Here is an 18,659-nt window from a genome sequence, read left to right as displayed (position 1 = left end):
AAAGAAAAAATAAATTTATCAAAATTTACAGGATAAATGTGTAAGATAACACCACATAGATGATTCACAGATCCAATCATATATTTTACTACTTGTTAGGATTGACACATAATTTACACAAAAGCAATGAACTCTAGGAGAACACAAGACAAGCTAAAACTGAACAACTCCACATGAAACTACGGTGTGACAATCGCCGTTAGGAAAACGCCGTTGGGTGGGACGGTTATCTTACACTGGGTGATGATGCATTCTTCAACTTGGGTACTTTAAATCTGGATGAGAACAACTTTGGAGTCTCGGTAATGGTTATAACATCATCTGCGTTTCTCTTTGAACTGCCGCTCCCCTGATCAACCAGAAGCAGAAGATCAAATATTGTAGTTTTAGCATTGATGCTACAAAATAGCAGAGAGAAATAAATAAGAACACATCTGATTCGAACTCATTAAAATCGGAAGTACCCTTTTGGTGTCCTTTGAAGGATGAGGACGTTGTGCAGCCGACGAATCTTTCTTCACAGTTACATTAACACTACTCTTGCCTCTAGTTCTTGTTGTACACCGGTTCAAAACAGGAGTAGACGAAGTACTTGCGGAATTTCTTAATGTTTCCAACTCCTTTGAAAGTTTAGAAATTTCCTCCTTGAACTTGTTTGAATCAGTCTCCATCTTAGCAACTTTACTTATTAAAATTCCAATCTTGTCATCCTTTTCGGTACTTGAGGACTGTAACTGCTCCATACTGGCGAGAAGAGTTTGTATCTTTGCATTCGCCTGCTCAAGTTCAGAATTCTTGCTCTTCAGTTTAGTTTTGTAATCATTTTCCATAAGGTCGTACTGATGCCACGCGAAGCTCTTTTCGGAAGCAAGCTTATCACATTGCTGCTTTAAGGTGGTATTTTTGTTGGAGTGTAGGTCAAACCATGCTTTAAAACCTTCTACCTCACTGTCTGAGTATTCTGTAAGTACAAAAACATCAAGAATAGTATCACAAAACAGCCCGAATTCCCACCCACATACAGCAAGTACCCCATCATCTAAAAGAGGCCTTGCTAATTTGCTAACATGGGATATTTTGACGGAAAAAATCATCGAAATCCAACATAATCGAGTTGCTTATATAGACAATACAAACCTAATACATTGACAGGAAGAAAGACGGATTAACTCAAATTACTACTCAAATCGACATGGAACGCTAGAAATACTAAACCCAAGTTTTCTTGTGTTTCGAAAACAGAATTCTAACGAAATCAAACACAATCTACAGAAAATCATGCTTATAAAGTAACAATATTTTTTGCACATATGAAAAAAAAGTACTCACCTAACTTGAGTTTCGCGATATAAGCCTCTTGTTGCTTCATGCTAAGAGCCCACCCTAACTTGGCCGACTCAACGGAGCCTTCCATTTCTTTCAATTCCAAGTCCACCTTCATCTACACACAAATTCACAAGAAACCCACAGAAATTTTCAATTCCAAACCCCCCCAAAAAGAAATTCGTATGTCAATACACGAAACCCTAATTTTACAAAATTGAAAAATTGGGGAAAATACCTGGCGGATTTGATCTCCCAAGAGATGAAACGCGGAGATCCACTTCTCTTCTTGCACTCTGACGCGATCTTTGAAGACTTTTCTGTCGGCGGCCATCGTCTCGAGGTTCGATTGCTGAGACCGCAGCATCTGTACCAGCGCGTTGAAGATGTTGTGCCAGTTCCGGCGCGGAGGGGGGGAGTCCAGAAGCTCTTTGGTGCCCATTTGGGAAGAGAAATCGCAGAAGAAGAAGAAAAAGATCGGATCTTTGGAGAGCGGAGTTTTGGAGGAGAAGAAGACCGTTGGAGAGAGAGAGCACTATAGAGTGTAAAGAGTTGCGAGTTGTCAAAGAGGGAGCTTTCAATCTCAACGGTCGGGAAATATAAAACAGGTGTCGTGTTTTGAAAGCGAAGCGGTCTATCAGATGAGATGAGGGATAGAGTTGGATTGGGCTGGTTTAGGTTGGGTTCTTGTTAAAGAAATCGGGCCGTTAAACGAGTAACAAGTCAGTTAGAAATTGATTTTTTTTTTTTAAATGTATTCTTATGAGAAGTGTAAAATAATTTTTTTGAAATGGATATCGATCTTCTCTCGGATGTATTCTTCAAGGCATCCCAAATCTAATTTATGGCGGGAGTCGTGTTTCTGCCCAAAGTTGGGTTGTTTTCCTAAGTAACAGAGGTTTTCGGGAGCTGGTGATTTCAAGCTTGGTTGTTTGCATTGACTGAACTGTCTTGGTTGTCAGCTGACATCAATCGATTAAGGTGAGAACATGAATGTAGCACTCGATGAAAATATCAATTGTTGAAATTAAATTGCCGCCCCATCGTAGATGATTAAAATGTGCAAATCTAACCACTTACAGACAAGACCAAACAACCGTAATAGTAAGGATGCGGACTTTTAATTTAGAAATACTTTTTTGTAATTGGAAGAAATAAAACTATTTGGAAAATTATTAAACTATAACCGTAAAGATGTTCCTAAGAATCTGAACTTGCCGCCGGATCTTACAAAAAATGCCTTGCATTCGTATTTTCCTTTTTCTAAATATGACAAAATACTGTACATTGGGAATTTGTCATGACGAATGACTTGAACAAATTAAATATACGTCGTGGAACTTGCTCTTGATTATTCGAAAATTATCAATTAAAATCTTCGAAGTTATCTAAAAATTAATTTTCTTTGTGCATGATTTGTTTACAATTTTCGTGGACGAATAACTTTGGACAAGTTCTCTAACTCATTAAGCCTAATGGTTGTTATCAATATTTTGTTTATTATTATAAACAGCTTTATTATACTTTTTTTTTTAAGCAAATGATATTATCGATACTAAACGGTAAGGGAGTAGGCAAAGTCTCATAATGCGTTAGTAATTATCAAGGTTCTAAAAGACGCTAAGCGCTAGTCGGGTGGCAAGCTGGGGCATAGCGCCTAGGCGGACTAGGCATATTTAACTAAATCCATTATATTTCATGTAAATAAGTGTACGTTTATACTTGAAATATATATAATTTTATCATAAACTACAAAATATAATAACACATATATTATGAAGTATTGGAACATAATGAAAACATGGGGAACAAGCATATAATGTGTGCTCATTTAAGTATTCGACAAGTCTCTTACAATTTATTGAAAAAAAATAAAATGCAAAATGAAAGTTATCTATTTTCTGCCTAAATGAGTCGATGCCTAGGTGGGTATGGGCGGGTGCCTAGGCGGTCTAGCCGGGAGCCTCAGTAGGTCTATGGGCCATTTCTTAATTTTCAAACGCCTAGACATTAATCGAGGTAGTGACCAACCGCCTAGATGGGGTCTAGGCGGCGTTAAGCGGGGATTTTTAGAACAGTGGTAATTATGTGGTTCAAATTTTCTTTTGAGGAAAATCGAACCTAAAACCTCTCACTTACAAGTAAAGAGGAATTACACTAGACCGTAGTACTAAATGACGACTTTATTATATGTTAGTAAATGCACCATATACAAAAAATGAGAATAAAACTCATATTTTGCATACCTATTTCCATAAGCTAAATATTCTATTTTCGGCAAATCCTCGTGGACAACTAACATGCTTCCTACCTCCCATATCCCATTTTTTTTCTTTAAATTTTATTACTATTAACGGGAGGGGGAGAGTCTAAAAATATTACAATAATTTAAAAAATGAAGATTTTCGAACCTAAGATGCATGGATGAAAATCCAACATTCTATCTGCTAAAATATCAACCACATGCTCCTAGATCCCACCTTCTTAGTCTTAAAAATCTCTTTTAAACAAACAATTCACAGAGATCTTCAATTTTGCAACTTGTTACCAAAAGAAAAAAAAAATGTTGCTTAAACCTTGATCTCTGGATCATGGAAATAAAAATTAAAAAAAAAATAGGAAGAAAACGTTAAAACCTTTGGAAATAAAGAAGAACTATAAACGTTCATTTGGTCCGGCAGCCTTTGGACTTCGGAAATATGACAACCATAAACCATTCGGGCTACACAAAAATAAAGACGAAAACGAGGGGAACATCCCAAGCTGCTGACGGATTTACCTAGATTGCCAACTTCCGTCCACATTTAACTACAACGCCATTTTCTTTCGCAGTCCGGTTAAAATTCGCTTCTTGTACTTGTCTTTGATGTATGGTCGAAGATTATGAATGTCGTCGATTCGATCAAAAACTATGAGACCGTTTGCTTCCCTGCTGTCAACTTTTTCATCCTTCCCATTTCGCTCCACCATATAAGTTGCCACATTGCTGGCATCACCAGCAGGGCGAGCAGCCATCTTCTTCCCTTCGTTAGCTTTTCTGCTACGTTTTTGGTAAGCAAAAGTTTTACTCAACGACTTTTACAAGAAAAAAGTAAAGGAATTAGTTGCTTTCAATATCCATCAACTTTATGTGCTAAATCTACATCATTATTTTTTTTTTTTTGTGATCAACTCATGCGGTCAACCTATGCAGATTCTTGAACCTTAGATTTGATACCGAAATCGCTGTTTTCGATCGATATTCAAGGACCGAGAACCGGAAGAGATGTCTCCTTTCCAAAATGGGAATGCGAGAACTCACGAGTCACCTGTTTTCGAAATCGGAGAAGACTCCAATTTTCTGAGGTTGCTGGACAGGCCTAGACCGGTAAGCGTGGAGAAGAAGAGATCATTCGATGAAAGGTCGTTCAGCGAGTTGTCTTTTTTGGGGAGTCCTAGACCAAGCTTTGACACCAATCCCATGGTTTCCGATGCCTGGGAAACCTTGCGCCGCTCTGTAGTTCACTTTCGTGGCCAGGCTGTTGGAACCCTCGCCGCCGTCGACCATTCTGTCGAAGAACTTAACTATGATCAGGTGAACTTTTAATTAAAAATAGAACTGGAGGGACACTACCGATCTGAGGCTTTAGAACTCGTTTGAATGTACTTTTAAAATGGCTGAAAATGCTTTTAGATAAAATGTTTTTAGATTCCAAAAGTACTTTAAGTGCTTTCTGCAAGAAGCATCAGTTATGTGCTTCTTTTAGAAAGCACTTTAAGTGCTTTTCCAGAATTTACTTGTATTTTTATTAAGGATTGGTTCCAAAAACATTTTCACCAAAAGCGCTTTCATTCATTTTAAAAGCACATTCAAACGAGCTCTTATATAAACTATATTTCATAACCAATTCCTTTTGTGTATACTTCTCTCGAATTAATGTTACAAATTTATTTCATGCTTTTCTTAGTAATCTTTTTGTATAGGTGTTTGTTAGAGATTTTGTGCCAAGTGCATTGGCATTTTTGATGAATGGAGAATATGAGATAGTGAAGAACTTTCTTTTGAAAACACTTCGCCTGCAATCACTGAAGAAATTTGTGGACCAATTCAAGCTAGGAGAAGGGGTCATGCCGGCGAGCTTCAAAGTGCACCATGACCCCATACGAAACTCCGAAACCATATCTGCGGATTTTGGCGAGACTGCAATCGGAAGAGTGGCTCCGGTTGATTCTGGATTCTGGTGGATCATATTGCTTCGTGCTTACACAAAGTCGACCGGGGACTCTTCAGTCTCCGAAATGCCAGATTGCCAAAACGGCATTCGCCTCATCCTCGCTCTCTGCCTCTCAGAAGGATTTGATACTTTCCCTACTCTGCTTTGTGCTGATGGATGTTGTATGATTGATCGCAGAATGGTTAGTTTACTTCCCATTTTATCAGACGCCTTCAGTGCGCTAATTACTAAGTAGTCATGTTTTGCTTTAGTTATTATCTAAACCCTACATCCATTCTTTATCAATGGACACTCAGTCGATAGTAGCGATCAAAAATCGGCTAAAATAATTATACATTACATCTTATTTGTTATAAATTGCTTCGGCACAAAATAAGAAACGGTCTCTCCAACGCATAAATGGTTGGGAATTAACATTCTCATCATCTTTGGTAAAATCAAGTCCACCGCGTAGACATTCATAAACTGCTCTACCGTAATTCTTAGCGGATAACCCCAATTTTGGTTTTATAGTACATCCCAATAGAGGGCGGCCATACTTGTTCAATTTATCTCTCTCAACTTGGATACCATGAGGCGGGCCCTGGAAAGTTTTAACATAAGCAGTAGGGATTCGCAAATCCTCCAGACGTAGAGCGCGCAGGGCCTTGAACCCAAACACATTACCTACAATGGAAGTAAACATGTTAGTAACAGAACCTTCTTCAAAAAGGTCTAAGGAGAAATTAATATTTACGACGTATCGATCTGATATCGATAATATAGCGATCAGAGATTAATCAGTCATATGATATGACTAATTAGTCATGTCACGGTTTTCTTCTTTAAGCAAGAAGTTCATTTTATTTTATTAAATAATAGATTGTCGATATAATATATATTTCATTATCGATTATATGAGTAACAAAATTTATCCCGACATGTTTCATTAGCATCTAATATCGACTTTTTGCGCAGAGAATTTTTGTTTAATCAAAATACGTTATGATGTGTATTGCAGGGTGTGTACGGATATCCAATCGAAATTCAAGCGCTGTTCTTCATGGCATTACGATGCGCTCTGATTTTGCTCAAGCAAGACAACTGCGGCAAAGAATTCGTAAACCGCATAACCGACCGCCTCCACGCCCTGACCTACCACATGCGCAGCTACTTCTGGCTGGACCTGAAGCAGCTCAACGACATCTACCGCTACAAGACGGAGGAGTACTCTCATACGGCAGTGAACAAGTTCAACGTCATGCCGGATTCGCTGCCCAGTTGGGTGTTCGATTTCATGCCGAGCCACGGCGGTTACTTCATTGGGAATGTGAGCCCGGCCAGAATGGATTTCCGGTGGTTCTGTTTGGGCAATTGCATGGCGATTTTATCGTCTTTGGCGACGCCGGAACAGGCATCGGCGATCATGGATCTCATTGAATCGCGGTGGGATGAGTTGGTCGGAGAAGTGCCGTTGAAGATTTGCTATCCAGCAATAGAAAATCATGAGTGGAGGATTGTTACTGGCTGTGATCCAAAGAATACTAGGTGGAGTTACCACAATGGAGGCTCTTGGCCAGGTGAACTTATCGCCTAATCACTTATTTGAAACTGCTTTTGTACAAAGTACTTTCTCATAAGCGCTTTGTTAAATGAAAAATGAAATTTGAGGGAAAAATATGTTACGTAAAATAATTTTATTTTTGTGATTGGCGCAGTGCTGCTGTGGCTGTTGACGGCGGCATGCATAAAAACGGGGAGGCCCCAAATAGCGCGACGTGCGATCGAGCTGGCGGAGAGCCGGTTGTCGAAAGACGGCTGGCCGGAGTACTATGACGGGAAGCTAGGAAGGTACATGGGGAAGCAGGCACGGAAGTACCAGACATGGTCGGTTGCAGGGTACTTGGTGGCAAAGATGATGCTGGAAGACCCCTCTCATTTGGGCATGGTAGCATTGGAGGAGGACGAGCAAATGAAACCCCTAATTAAAAGATCTGCTTCATGGACCTATTAAATATTATTATTTTTAAATAAATATTGTTTTTTTGCTGTATTTATGCAAATGTGCGTTAGAATATTGTAAGCAAACAGTTTTGGGCGTGTTTATTTTTTTTTTTGTGAGAACGTGGAACTTTTAGCATTTAAACACCTTTATAGTTTATACTCCTCTTTTATGCAAACGTGCATTAGGTCAGCTGCGGAGGATATATGTATTGAATGTTTAGTAGTTATCAAATGAGTTTCTGTTTTCAAAGCTTAAAAACTAAAAAGTAAAAACAAATAGTTATCAAACCGTCTTTGAACTTACTTTTTTTAATTTGAAGCATAACCTAGACAACTTTTATAAACCCCATAAAATCACAAGTTCCAAATTGATGGGGCTGAGGCGCAGATTGTACACAAGTATCCGAAATTCAAACAGGTATGTTATATGTTATGGTCCTTTCAAAACAAACTCGTGTTTCTCTCCGTCGTGGGTCATCACCAAAGGCATTTTTTATTTTTTTCCCGAACAAAGAAATGACGTTTTGAAAGAAGAAAAATAAGAGAGAGATTTGCAATGAGATGTTAAGTAAAGGTTGAGTTGGAAGAGAAATTGTTCGATCTAAAGACTAATAAATAAATAAAAATGTAGTTGTATAAATGTGTGAAATTCTCGAGTGATGAATGGTAAAAGGAGAAAAATGAATAATGCTTTCGTATGACACATATTAATCTATTTTATAACATGTGTTAATATAATAAATTATCGTCCATCCAAATTATGATGATTTTTATTTTCTTTCCCACTATTTTACATATTTTCATTTGTAAGTAAATTTATGAGTATTTATCAAATATAGTCAAATATTAGCCTCTAATTTCAAAAATTTTAGTTTTTATAAAAACTTTCAAATATATCCAAAATATCACTTAAATAGATACAAATACCCTTAAGCTTTAAACCTAATAAATTAAAAAAACCAAAACCCTATTAGATGAAGAGTTCCCACAACTAAACCTTAAAATTGGAGGAGACCTAGTGAAAGCATCGACTGTTGGTGAAGAATTGTGCACTCCTAAACGAAGATGAGTGTAGAGGTTGATTTTTCGCACTTTTCCTGGTCTACATTTTCTCTTTGCTTTTGTAGTTTCTTCCTTCGATTGAATATTTATGGAAGAATGAACTGTCAATTTTTGTAACATTATTTATCTCAATTTTCCTTTGGATTATATGTGCTTCATATTTAATTTTCCACTTTTGCAATATTAAGGGTGTTGTTCGTGTCCGGATTCTGTTTTGAAGGTTATCATTGACTGCACTAGTAAATCGAGAGATTTGTTGTGTTGTTAGAAAGTGCAATAAATATATTTTAAAGTTTACGAAATAGAAATTCTTATGGTGCATATTAGAAAAATTAGTGAAAGCACCACTTGATTATCGCACAAGAATTTTTTTATCAACAACTAGTTATTTGTATGAACTAAGGGTGTTTGTATCTATTTAAATGATATTTTGAATATATTTAAAAAAATTTATAAAAATTGATATTTTTGAAATTAAAAGCTAATATTTAGCTATATTTGATAAATACTCTAAATTTACAAGTCACGAGTAATTTTTAGGCAAAGAAAAAGGTAAACCATTACCACTCATTGTTAGAGCACATTTATGCTCACCCTTAAAGTGCGGATGATGCTCACTTAGTTTAAATTTTAAAATTAATTAAACCAAACTAATCTTACGGGAATAGAGGTGAGCGAAATTTCCTTCTTCCTCGTTTTTCTCATCTGCATGACTCATCACCTTTAAAATAAGCACCCAGTTAATCGTAAAACAAATAGAGCTTTTCCCCCCCATTTTATCTCCTCTGATGTCGTTTACTGGCGGAGAAAGAAAATCAGAACGTCGTCGTTTTACTGCAGGCGCGAACTGGCTTGGTAGAGATTTTTTAATGTGATCGGTACACGATGTGGTACATCACGTGTCATTTATTATACAAATGATGACTAAAGTGTGTTAAAAAGTTAATAACTTAAAACATAAAATTTCCCACAATTTATATAAAAGCACGTGATGTACCGTTCGTGTTCTCAGTCACAATAAAAAGTTTCTCCTTGGCGTACGTGTCGTTTCCGTGATGGAAACTCCAATGAGGTGGAAAGCGGAAGGGGCAGAAGAAGATAGTCCCCAACAAATTATCAAGTCAAATACTTCCCCCTACTCATTTCAGAGGTGCACGCAAAGCAAAATGAGCTCTCTTCTTCCTCTCCACGTTCCGGATGATATTGCCCTCCAAATTGCTTCCTTGTTACCGGTGAGTCGAAGCTCCTCGATCCTTTCATTTTCTTCCGATGGTTGTAGATATTAATTTTGTGTGTGTTTTTTGTTTTTAATTTGAATTTTTGGAAACGAAGGTGTGGGATTTGTGCGCGTTGGGCAGCTGTTCTCGGTTTTGGAGGGAGCTCTGTAAGTCGGATTGCGTATGGGAGTGTCTGGCACGACGGCGATGGTCTCTTCTGGAATTTTCGGATCATGGGTCGTCTTCTTCTTCTTCCACTGCAATCGAAAAGCCCACGTCCATGGTAATTTCCCAATCGTCAATCAATCAAATTATTTGATCAATTGAAAATTTGAGCTTGTGGTGTGATCAATCCCTAATGATTATCCATGATTTCGGAGAAGGAAGTACGATTTTCACGCAGAAGCCCTCGATCTCATTACGTTTTAGAGAAAAACACGTGAAAGTTCGATACTTTAGATAAAAAAAAACCTAGAGCATATGTTGTAAGTCAATGGTGTTTGTTATACTCGTTTGGAAATTTACGATTTATGCAGGGGTGGAGGAGCTTTTACATCGAGCTGCACAACGAGAAGGCCGCGATTGCTGCCTCGGTGGTTCGATTCGTGGAGAAATGCTCGTCGTCTGAATCCCTTGAGGTTGGAGAGTATCAGAAGGCGATGCGAAATTTGAACCAATTGCAATTCGGATATCAGGATGTGGAAATGTTTCTTTTCAAACCAAAGCTTACTGTGCTTGTTAACCTACTTGGTTTGCACTACTGCCTGAATTGGCTGAGAGTACCGGTATACACTTTTATCACCCTCTCCACTGATTAATTTTCCGTCAGAATCTACGTTTCCAACTCGTTTATTTTTCGAAGAATTTGCATTAAGGCCAATAGTGACCGTAATGACATTAGGAATTTAGGACTGTTGAGGCTGTGAGGAAAAGGATATGAAACTTACTTCTAAGATGATACAATTCATTCTGCCATTGTCGCGCTCGTTTTCTTTCAGCGATTTTTCTGTGCTTTTCCATGTTATAAGACGATACATTTTGTTCTGAAAATGTATGCAGTTCTTGATTTCTCTGTACCCTCTCCACTGATTAATTTTCCGTAGGAATCTACGTTTCCAACTCGTTTATTTTTCGATGAATTTGCATTGAACCCTAAACCGAATTACTTCTGTGCTTTTCCATGTCATAAGATGATACATTTCGTTCTGAAGAATGTATGCGGTTCTTGATTTCTCTCAGCCATATTACACATTCTGGCAAAACCTGCTATTGACTTTAGATGCTTATAGTGTTTTAATAACATAATTGGCAGGCTGAATGTGTCCTGAAAGCGCTCCAGAGTAGCGAGATATCGGAGCGGCAAGTTTGTGTAAAATGGTGGACGCTTGGGAGATGGTCACATGGCTACCGCATGCGGGATGAGTTATGTTCCCGGTGCTTCACTCTGTTAGATTTTGGATTGGCCAAACAAGAGGAGGTTCTCGCGGTGCTATATCGAGGCGCGGTTCATGAGGTACTACGCGTTCAGATCTGTGTTGCCGATCCCTCAAGTACCTCTTGGTCATGCCAAGGAGCACGCAGAGAGGGGAAGAAGACTTGAAATTGAATCCCTAAAATCTTTCTGTATGTATAATGTCTTCGTAATTATTGTACAGTGACATTTATACCTAGCTGTACGTGTGGTGTGTGTATGTATGTTTTAACTTTCTTCCGCTACTCGGAGTGTATACTCAAACTTGTCTGTAAATCCGTATACTCGAAACATACGTTGTCAATGCAGAGACCATGGAAGTGCTGGAGTTGCTTCAATAACTGCTATTACTTAGCCAAATTCAATTCACTTCCAATCAATCAAACGTTTCAAGGAGCATATCTACAACGAGGTCATCCCGGCCTTTTCCAAATCGCGTATTCCTTAACAAAATACGTACTCCTCGAAGTACGAAGATCATCACCTGGTTGCCAACCTGATGGAGGATGAATTCTCCTTTCCGTACAGACAACAGGGGCATTGGAGATACTCTTGCTTCTTCTTAAACTCCTTGGCCAAACTGCGTGGACAAACGCGGCCATTTTCTTCAAATTCCGTGCATGCTCGAGCATGTACCTTGCAAACTCGATTAAATAAGACCTCTCAGCAAATTCAATGTGGGAGTCGACGAACAAAGTTGTAAGTTTTCGATGGGCTTCGGACTGAATGAGGTCTGATAGGTGAAAGAATGTGATGACAATTTTCACAGGAATGAGCAAGCAGGAAAGCCAATGGGCTGGTTGGATTGCAGAACGAGGGAAAAAAAAAAGCGAAAGCCTAGAAAGCTGAAAATTTGAGAAGGCCCAAGAATTACGAACCACCAGTTGTTTTTCCTTTCTGCCTTGTACCCGAAGGCCCAAGATTTGGTGGTATAAAAAAGTGCTTTGATCGTCACGACCAAAGGGAAAAAGTGCTTTTGTCGTTGCTGCCACTTGCCAATAATGCCAAATTTAGTGGGTGAAATTCTGCTTTCCAGTTCCATTTTTAGGTCATGAAATATCACGAAACCACAGGCTGCTCTTGTGATTGAAAACTACCGGAGGAACACGGCAATTGCAATTGGCTAGCCAATCAATGTTGCCAGTTAAATTGTCATTTGGCGAGATAGTAAAATGGCGGATGCATTGAGAAAAGAGAGAAAGACGGAGAGAGAGGTGGGGGAGAAGATGGGGGGTGTGTGTGTCAACTGAGCTCCCTTCGAACTTCGATGATCGTTCATAGATACCTTGGGTGTTGATAAGTGTGTTTCCTTGTTAAGAATTCATATAGGAGCATGCTTGGAACATGTTAATTACCCTCGCAAATAAAGCATTAATGGGTGTGCAATATGCATTTCCAAATAACTTCAGGTCTAGTAAAAAAAAATTACGCACTATTCTTACTGACCTCTTTAATATTATTTCTTGGATCCGCCACTGTTAGTCGGACCTCCAGCCTCTAGCTATGTGAGGTGACGGATCCAAATTTTGAATTTTGTGGGTCTCATTATTAAAGGTTCAAGTTTTTTAATAAAAACATAGCGCGTAATAAAAATTCAGTTTATTTACTGAGGCATTTCGTCAAACGCTTGGTGAGCTTGTTGTCGGCAACCTAACCAAGTTGCGCACATGTCAATAAATAATGACATATGACGAAGCAATCTGATGAGTGCTATTGAAATAATTTGAAGAGCGTTGTTGACACAACGTGCAAGAGGCATTTGCTCTAATACTTGGTGCACACAAAAAGGACCGGTATCAAACATTCGAAGGGTCCTGGAAAGACTTTCACCTGGATATTTTTTGAAATCCGAGTGATTCTGGTACCCCTAGGTCCCAATATGCATCCGTCACTTGCTCTGTGGTCTCATCTCATTCGTTTGAGATAAAGCACAAGTCCCCCTTTCTAAGTGCACATGTGGCCAATCAGGCACGTGTACTTCATCCAAATATTTTATCGTGTAATTAAGAGTATATTTTCTTTTTCTTGTTTTTCTTATTGATTCATATGACGAGATGAAAGAGATAGCGATAGTCGAACAACGAGGATCACCAAAGCTAATTTGTACACAAGACACACATAATTTCGAGTTTTGTGGATGCATCACTCTTATATATAAGGTTAAATATTTGTTTGCTTGGCAAATACTAATTACTTGATTAGATATTTGGATGGAGAATGATTGGGTCCAAAGCCAACTAATAATCCACTACTAACCACTTCATTAGTGCCTTTTGGTTTGGCAGTCGACTCCACTTCATATATATATATATATGTTGGGCAGAAGAGTCCATTATCCATCCCATCACATTTTAAAAGACCTGTCACTTTTCTGGCCAGCCAGCAAAAACAAGAAAGGACCGTACACGGCCTAAATAAAAAAATCCATATATAGAATTGGCTTGATATTTATGGAAAGGGGTTCTTCCGATTCATTTGTTCTTAATTTATCAAGTTCGAAAATTAGGATTGTTGAGATTTAATCAAATAGTTATAAATAAGAGCACATTTTAAAATTTATAATAACTTTAGTCGTTGGATCAAATTTTAATGATCGAAATTTTCAAACTTAATGGATTAAAAAGAAGGAATTTGTAAATGATTCATTTTCATAAATATCAAGCCAATTCTTTATATGGATTTTTTTTTTATATATTCAATTACCTTAATTCTCAACTATTAATCTCAGCCACCGGATTTTAAAGCAGTACATGTATCTATCAACCCAAGATTTTTGTGTTTTCATTTTTGTACATGCCTGGAATTCATAAGACTTTTCTTCTGGAATTGTTTTAAAAAGTTATATTTCAGAGTTTCGAACGCTAATCTAATTTATATTTATTTCTGAGTTAACTCAAGTGAATTCTATTCTAATGTACATTGGGTTATGTCAAGAGATTTGGATCGGATCTCTTTCACCAAGATCAACGATCAAGTGATTTGAGTCTTTGAAATTTCATCCAACAGCCCACGTGTTTTGACCTCTTAAAAGCTATAATAATTTTTGGCTGTTAAATGAAATTTCAAAGTTCCGAATCACTTGATCAGATGACCTTAGTGAAAGAGATCTGACTTAGATATTTGTATTGAAATGAATAAAAAATGAAAAATTGATTGATTGCCCATGTCTTGCAACTTAAGTATACTTAATAGCAAGGTTCCATGCTTAACAGCTAGCTAGATTCACTAGCTTGCTTTATATGCATGGCAAAGTCCGATAAGTCCACCTTAATTTTCTGTAATTAGTCCCTAGACTGTGTGCGTGGTGTGTGCCTTTATCAATCTAAATTCGCGCTTCGGCTACGCGACAAAGAATAAAGAAAAAATGAAAATGGTTGAGAGTATGAATTTCACACCAAAAAAATGGGAGACTTTTATGTACTTAAATGTAATTGGCTTACTCCCTATAATGGCGGATCGAAGATTTGAATTTTGGACAATTATATTGTTTAAAAATCCAAGTTTTTAAAAAAGAAACAAAACTCGAAGCCCGCAAAAAAAAAAAAAAAAAAAACAGTTTATTTACTAAGACATTTCTTTAAAAGCTTGATGGGCTTGTTATCATTAGTTAAATTATGTTATGCACATATTAACAGATATCGACATATGCTGAAGCAATCTAATAAGTGATATCAAGAGAATTTGTATAGTGCTGGTGACGTAATCTGTAAAGATATGTCTAGCAGTTATTATATAGAACACTTAGTGAGCACAAAAAGGACATGTATATTTCTAAGGATACTCAAAAGACAGTCACATGTATATTTTTCAGATTTTTAGTGGTCCTAGGACTACTTTGATCCTAATATACATCTGCTCTTAACTCTCTATAGTAGAACCCCAACTTCCTTCGAACAAAAACTCATCATTAATTTTCGACGTGCATGATAACCATGAGCTACTACAACCTAAGGCCAGCTGGAAAGTTCATCCCCACGAATACAAAACGCAAAGACGATAGCTTTACTCATCGTCCAGGCACACGATTCCAAAAGCTTTTACACGGGTGATGCCTTCTATTTCTTTTCATGCTTTTGCCATTTTTTTTCCTTAATATTTTGGCTTCTTAATTATTCGCGGCCAATTAGCATATGCCACACGTACCCACCCAGCTGGCAAGCTCCTGCCCTATAAATAGGGAGGCCATGCAAATGAAAACCACATAGTAATACCACTCCACGTTAAGCTTAGTTTCAATTAGGTTTGAGACGAATATAATTAAGGAAATAATTAAATCTCGTTAATCAGCTAGCCATGGCGGCCATCTCGACCTCATCAAGGGTTGTGATTGTTTCACTACTCGTTTCCCTTCTTGTTCTCACACCCGTCGAAGCTGATGAGACGGTAATTATCTATTAAGTTTCGGTTAATTATAATTAGCTACGCAGTTAATTATCTGCTAGCTTCATCCTTTGTTTTTCGTGGTTTACAAGCTAGCTTTAAGGTGGTATATGCATGTTTTTTATATGCTTTGAATTTGCAGGTAAACAACAATCCAGAACAGACTTCTCTCCTCAAGAAAATAGGTAAGTAAATGTTTATTTTTAGATTTTTCATCTGGACTTGTATAGTACTGCAGCGTTTGATTAAATGTAAATATATATGTAGACTGTGGCGGAGCATGCAGTGCTCGATGTCGTTTATCATCGAGGCCTCATCTGTGCAAGAGGGCATGCGGGACTTGCTGCCAGCGTTGCAGCTGTGTTCCACCGGGTACCGCCGGCAATCTTGAGACCTGCCCGTGTTACGCCACCCTCACCACCCACGGCGGCAGACGCAAGTGTCCTTAAAACAATCCTCTATCTTGAAACTCAAACAAACGTGCTCATATGGGGCATGCAGGTGCTGTATATATGGGAATTGAAGGTGTTCATGCCTTCAGATGAATAAATAGTATGTTTCGAAATAAATAAAAATGTCACTGTGTGTTATTAAAGCTACAGAAATTGCTTGTAAGTATGTTATTCTTTTTCTACTTCTTCAAATATGACCCTTCAATTTCGATATTGCTAGTAAAACATCATGAAAAGCTATCCATAAAGAAATTTTTTTTGGGACCATAGCATACGAACTCGATGATCACTTTTCACACAAGCCTTGTTCTATTTGAGGGAATTGGATGTGGTCCGCACAAATTCAATTTAACAGTCCTCACTAACTCATTTTTCAGGTCCATCACATAAACCCAACCTACGGCTCTGATTTCTTTTACACACCAATCAGCGGTCCAGATGATTTGAGCAGATCCAATTCCCAATTTTAGTACCATCCGACTTCGTACAAGTAGAACTTTCAACATACATGCGATGACCTTTGTAAGAGTGGCATGACTAACTATCCTACTATATATTTTTTACTCCATAAGCCTCAGGGAATTATTATGGCATCGATCATGAGGACTGAGTTGTCCATAAGGAAAATTTTTGTACCATAGTCTCTCGATCACAAGTCAATGCAGTTGAACTTGAAATTGGCGTGCCCCACTTTACTCAAAACTGAAAAGCCTAAATTAAATCATGGGCCTTATTTTCAGTGACCCAGAGCCCAATCCCGCCCATTTTGCAAAATTAACAAGCTGCTGAAACTCGAATTTGTAAGTGCAGAAACCCTAACGACAGAAACGCCTGGATTGTGAGGCAGATGCAAGTAATTCTTAGTCATACAGACACAGTGCTTAATTTGTTACTCAGTTAGGATTTGACCAAAATTATGACCTGGATTAAGTTAATTAAGCAGTTTAACAACTCTTAAACTGTTTCCTTCCATACACTTACATTTATACGCATACTTGTACCTCACTCAATTCTCATGCATGCATGCATACTTGGACAATTTATTGCATTAAACTCATTTAATATGACCATTGATTTTTTCATTTTTTTTGTTAGGGTAATGCTTGGGAAATTATTCATTTAAACCATATTTTGTAACTCATATAACGTGATTTTGTAACCCGTAGGCCTTGCATGGTTCCGCCCATGCTCATACAACAATTCTTGTAATTGTGTTCACACATGTACATATTCGTGTGTTACTGAATTTTTGCTATTGCTTATGGTTTAAAAAAACTTTTATTTACACGAAAGCACAATAAAAGCATTACTTAATTGGTCAATGTTGTTGCTGGTTCATATCCTCGTTGGAGTACTTTTTGTCATCGCGGTGTCACTGAATTAAATGACCTCATATCCCATAACCCTCATGAACGTCTCTATAAATATCACACCAGTTTTTCACTTTCAGACCACACACATATTCTCAGTTCTCTAACTCTGCATATCCTCCGAGAGATTGAATATTTTCAATTACTCCAGGGCCAAAATGATGTTGAAGGTTCTGATCGCTCACGTTCTTGTTTCTCTTCTCGTTCTTCATGACCTCGCCGCTGATTCCAATGAAACTGTACGTAATTAAACTACCTAATCCTGTTTTTTGTAGTATTATGTTCAAAGCTTTTGACTAACTCAGGGTGACGCATTTCAGGTGGCCACAACCTTTGCTGCAAACCTTCCTCCTCAGCCAAAAATAGGTATTAATTAATTAATTAACTGCTATATATGTTACACTAACCAAACCACTTAATTATATGCTTATATAACTAAACATGGCAATATTTACAGACTGTGATGGAGCTTGTGTTGTTAGGTGTTCAAAATCATCGAGGCCTAATCTGTGTCGTCGGGCATGCGGGACGTGTTGCAGTAGATGCAACTGCGTTCCGCCTGGCACTTTCAACAACTATGACGTATGCCCTTGTTACAGAGACATGACCACTCGTGAAGGCAAACACAAATGCCCTTAGAGGTTAATGTATCAAGTTTCTCTTTATTCGTTAACTGGACTACATAAATAAGAAAAAAAAATACGATTTTGATTTTATTACTGATTTGCATTTGAATTACTGACAATTAAATCATAAAATTCTAGCGCATGATGAATATTGTTAGGTCCATAAGCCTAATTAGTTGGAACCTGTTGGGTCAGATATATGTAGGGATTTGGAGGCCCAATGGGCTAGCGCCAGTTCACATTTTTCTCCAACTTTGGGGTGCACATTATCAGATCCCAATTCCCAACAAACATGCAAATGTCTCGTATGATCACCGTGACACCGTTCCACTTTTGGCGCGGGGTTATTTAGTTAGGAAGAGGATGCTCTCCAGATAAATATTAAATATGTATGTTAAAAAATTAATAATTTAAAAAATAAAATATATCATTATTTATCTAAAAATACGTGATGTATCATTCGTATTTCCGTCATAATAAAAAATTTCTCTCATTTTTGACGTGGGGTTATTAAGTCAGGAAGACGATCTTCTCCAAATCCTAGAATCTTTACATCTTAGT

At 37.7% G+C, this 18,659-nt stretch overlaps 5 protein-coding genes across 5 annotated transcripts; 4 read left to right on the top strand and 1 right to left on the bottom strand.

The window, feature by feature from the left end:
- Positions 1 to 60: 60 nt before the first annotated feature.
- Positions 61 to 1,925, bottom strand: LOC125479164. The gene is made up of 4 exons (XM_048588221.1): positions 1,562 to 1,925; positions 1,330 to 1,441; positions 465 to 961; positions 61 to 349 (listed from the first exon to the last, which is right to left on the bottom strand). Exons 1-4 carry the CDS (start codon positions 1,763 to 1,765, stop codon positions 227 to 229), a joined length of 936 nt encoding a protein of 311 aa, XP_048444178.1. The 5' UTR covers positions 1,766 to 1,925; the 3' UTR covers positions 61 to 226.
- A 2,570-nt stretch (positions 1,926 to 4,495) lies between these two features.
- Positions 4,496 to 7,624, top strand: LOC125479329 (probable alkaline/neutral invertase B). The gene is made up of 4 exons (XM_048588530.1): positions 4,496 to 4,897; positions 5,287 to 5,718; positions 6,538 to 7,096; positions 7,235 to 7,624. Exons 1-4 carry the CDS (start codon positions 4,589 to 4,591, stop codon positions 7,528 to 7,530), a joined length of 1,596 nt encoding a protein of 531 aa, XP_048444487.1. The 5' UTR covers positions 4,496 to 4,588; the 3' UTR covers positions 7,531 to 7,624.
- A 2,021-nt stretch (positions 7,625 to 9,645) lies between these two features.
- LOC125479167 lies at positions 9,646 to 11,611 on the top strand. Its single transcript, XM_048588237.1, has 4 exons — positions 9,646 to 9,814; positions 9,915 to 10,082; positions 10,336 to 10,584; positions 11,112 to 11,611. The coding sequence occupies exons 1-4, from the start codon at positions 9,650 to 9,652 to the stop codon at positions 11,397 to 11,399; spliced, it is 870 nt and encodes a 289-aa protein (XP_048444194.1). The 5' UTR covers positions 9,646 to 9,649; the 3' UTR covers positions 11,400 to 11,611.
- A 3,848-nt stretch (positions 11,612 to 15,459) lies between these two features.
- LOC125479185 (gibberellin-regulated protein 1-like) lies at positions 15,460 to 16,251 on the top strand. Its single transcript, XM_048588258.1, has 3 exons — positions 15,460 to 15,653; positions 15,793 to 15,835; positions 15,918 to 16,251. The coding sequence occupies exons 1-3, from the start codon at positions 15,564 to 15,566 to the stop codon at positions 16,097 to 16,099; spliced, it is 315 nt and encodes a 104-aa protein (XP_048444215.1). The 5' UTR covers positions 15,460 to 15,563; the 3' UTR covers positions 16,100 to 16,251.
- LOC125479186 (gibberellin-regulated protein 11-like) lies at positions 16,154 to 18,188 on the top strand. Its single transcript, XM_048588260.1, has 4 exons — positions 16,154 to 16,261; positions 17,624 to 17,711; positions 17,793 to 17,838; positions 17,930 to 18,188. The coding sequence occupies exons 2-4, from the start codon at positions 17,631 to 17,633 to the stop codon at positions 18,109 to 18,111; spliced, it is 309 nt and encodes a 102-aa protein (XP_048444217.1). The 5' UTR covers positions 16,154 to 16,261; positions 17,624 to 17,630; the 3' UTR covers positions 18,112 to 18,188.
- Positions 18,189 to 18,659: the final 471 nt, after the last annotated feature.

Source organism: the organism of the source record quoted next, unplaced genomic scaffold (assembly GCF_019419815.1).
Source record: "Pyrus x bretschneideri cultivar Hongxiangsu unplaced genomic scaffold, Pyrus_bretschneideri_v1 Contig28, whole genome shotgun sequence".
In the NCBI taxonomy this organism is placed as follows: Eukaryota; Viridiplantae; Streptophyta; class Magnoliopsida; order Rosales; family Rosaceae; genus Pyrus; species Pyrus x bretschneideri.
Note: the sequence above shows the minus strand (reverse complement) of the source record. Positions and strands in the feature narration are given on the sequence as shown.

Excerpts from the sequence above, each read along its gene's own strand:
- LOC125479164 (XM_048588221.1), bottom strand. The coding sequence starts at position 1,765 with ATGGGCACCAAAGAGCTTCTGGACTCCCCCCCTCCGCGCCGGAACTGG. Across the intron at positions 1,442-1,561 it reads TGGGAGATCAAATCCGCCAG|ATGAAGGTGGACTTGGAATT; the intron begins GTATTTTCCCCA and ends ATTTGTGTGTAG. Across the intron at positions 350-464 it reads CTTCAAAGGACACCAAAAGG|GGGAGCGGCAGTTCAAAGAG; the intron begins GTACTTCCGATT and ends CTGGTTGATCAG.
- LOC125479329 (XM_048588530.1), top strand. The coding sequence starts at position 4,589 with ATGTCTCCTTTCCAAAATGGGAATGCGAGAACTCACGAGTCACCTGTT. Across the intron at positions 4,898-5,286 it reads AAGAACTTAACTATGATCAG|GTGTTTGTTAGAGATTTTGT; the intron begins GTGAACTTTTAA and ends CTTTTTGTATAG. Across the intron at positions 7,097-7,234 it reads CAATGGAGGCTCTTGGCCAG|TGCTGCTGTGGCTGTTGACG; the intron begins GTGAACTTATCG and ends TGATTGGCGCAG.
- LOC125479167 (XM_048588237.1), top strand. The coding sequence starts at position 9,650 with ATGAGGTGGAAAGCGGAAGGGGCAGAAGAAGATAGTCCCCAACAAATT. Across the intron at positions 10,083-10,335 it reads TCGAAAAGCCCACGTCCATG|GGGTGGAGGAGCTTTTACAT; the intron begins GTAATTTCCCAA and ends CGATTTATGCAG. Across the intron at positions 10,585-11,111 it reads TGAATTGGCTGAGAGTACCG|GCTGAATGTGTCCTGAAAGC; the intron begins GTATACACTTTT and ends CATAATTGGCAG.
- LOC125479185 (XM_048588258.1), top strand. The coding sequence starts at position 15,564 with ATGGCGGCCATCTCGACCTCATCAAGGGTTGTGATTGTTTCACTACTC. Across the intron at positions 15,654-15,792 it reads CCGTCGAAGCTGATGAGACG|GTAAACAACAATCCAGAACA; the intron begins GTAATTATCTAT and ends TTGAATTTGCAG. Across the intron at positions 15,836-15,917 it reads TTCTCTCCTCAAGAAAATAG|ACTGTGGCGGAGCATGCAGT; the intron begins GTAAGTAAATGT and ends ATATATATGTAG.
- LOC125479186 (XM_048588260.1), top strand. The coding sequence starts at position 17,631 with ATGATGTTGAAGGTTCTGATCGCTCACGTTCTTGTTTCTCTTCTCGTT. Across the intron at positions 17,712-17,792 it reads CCGCTGATTCCAATGAAACT|GTGGCCACAACCTTTGCTGC; the intron begins GTACGTAATTAA and ends GACGCATTTCAG. Across the intron at positions 17,839-17,929 it reads TCCTCCTCAGCCAAAAATAG|ACTGTGATGGAGCTTGTGTT; the intron begins GTATTAATTAAT and ends CAATATTTACAG.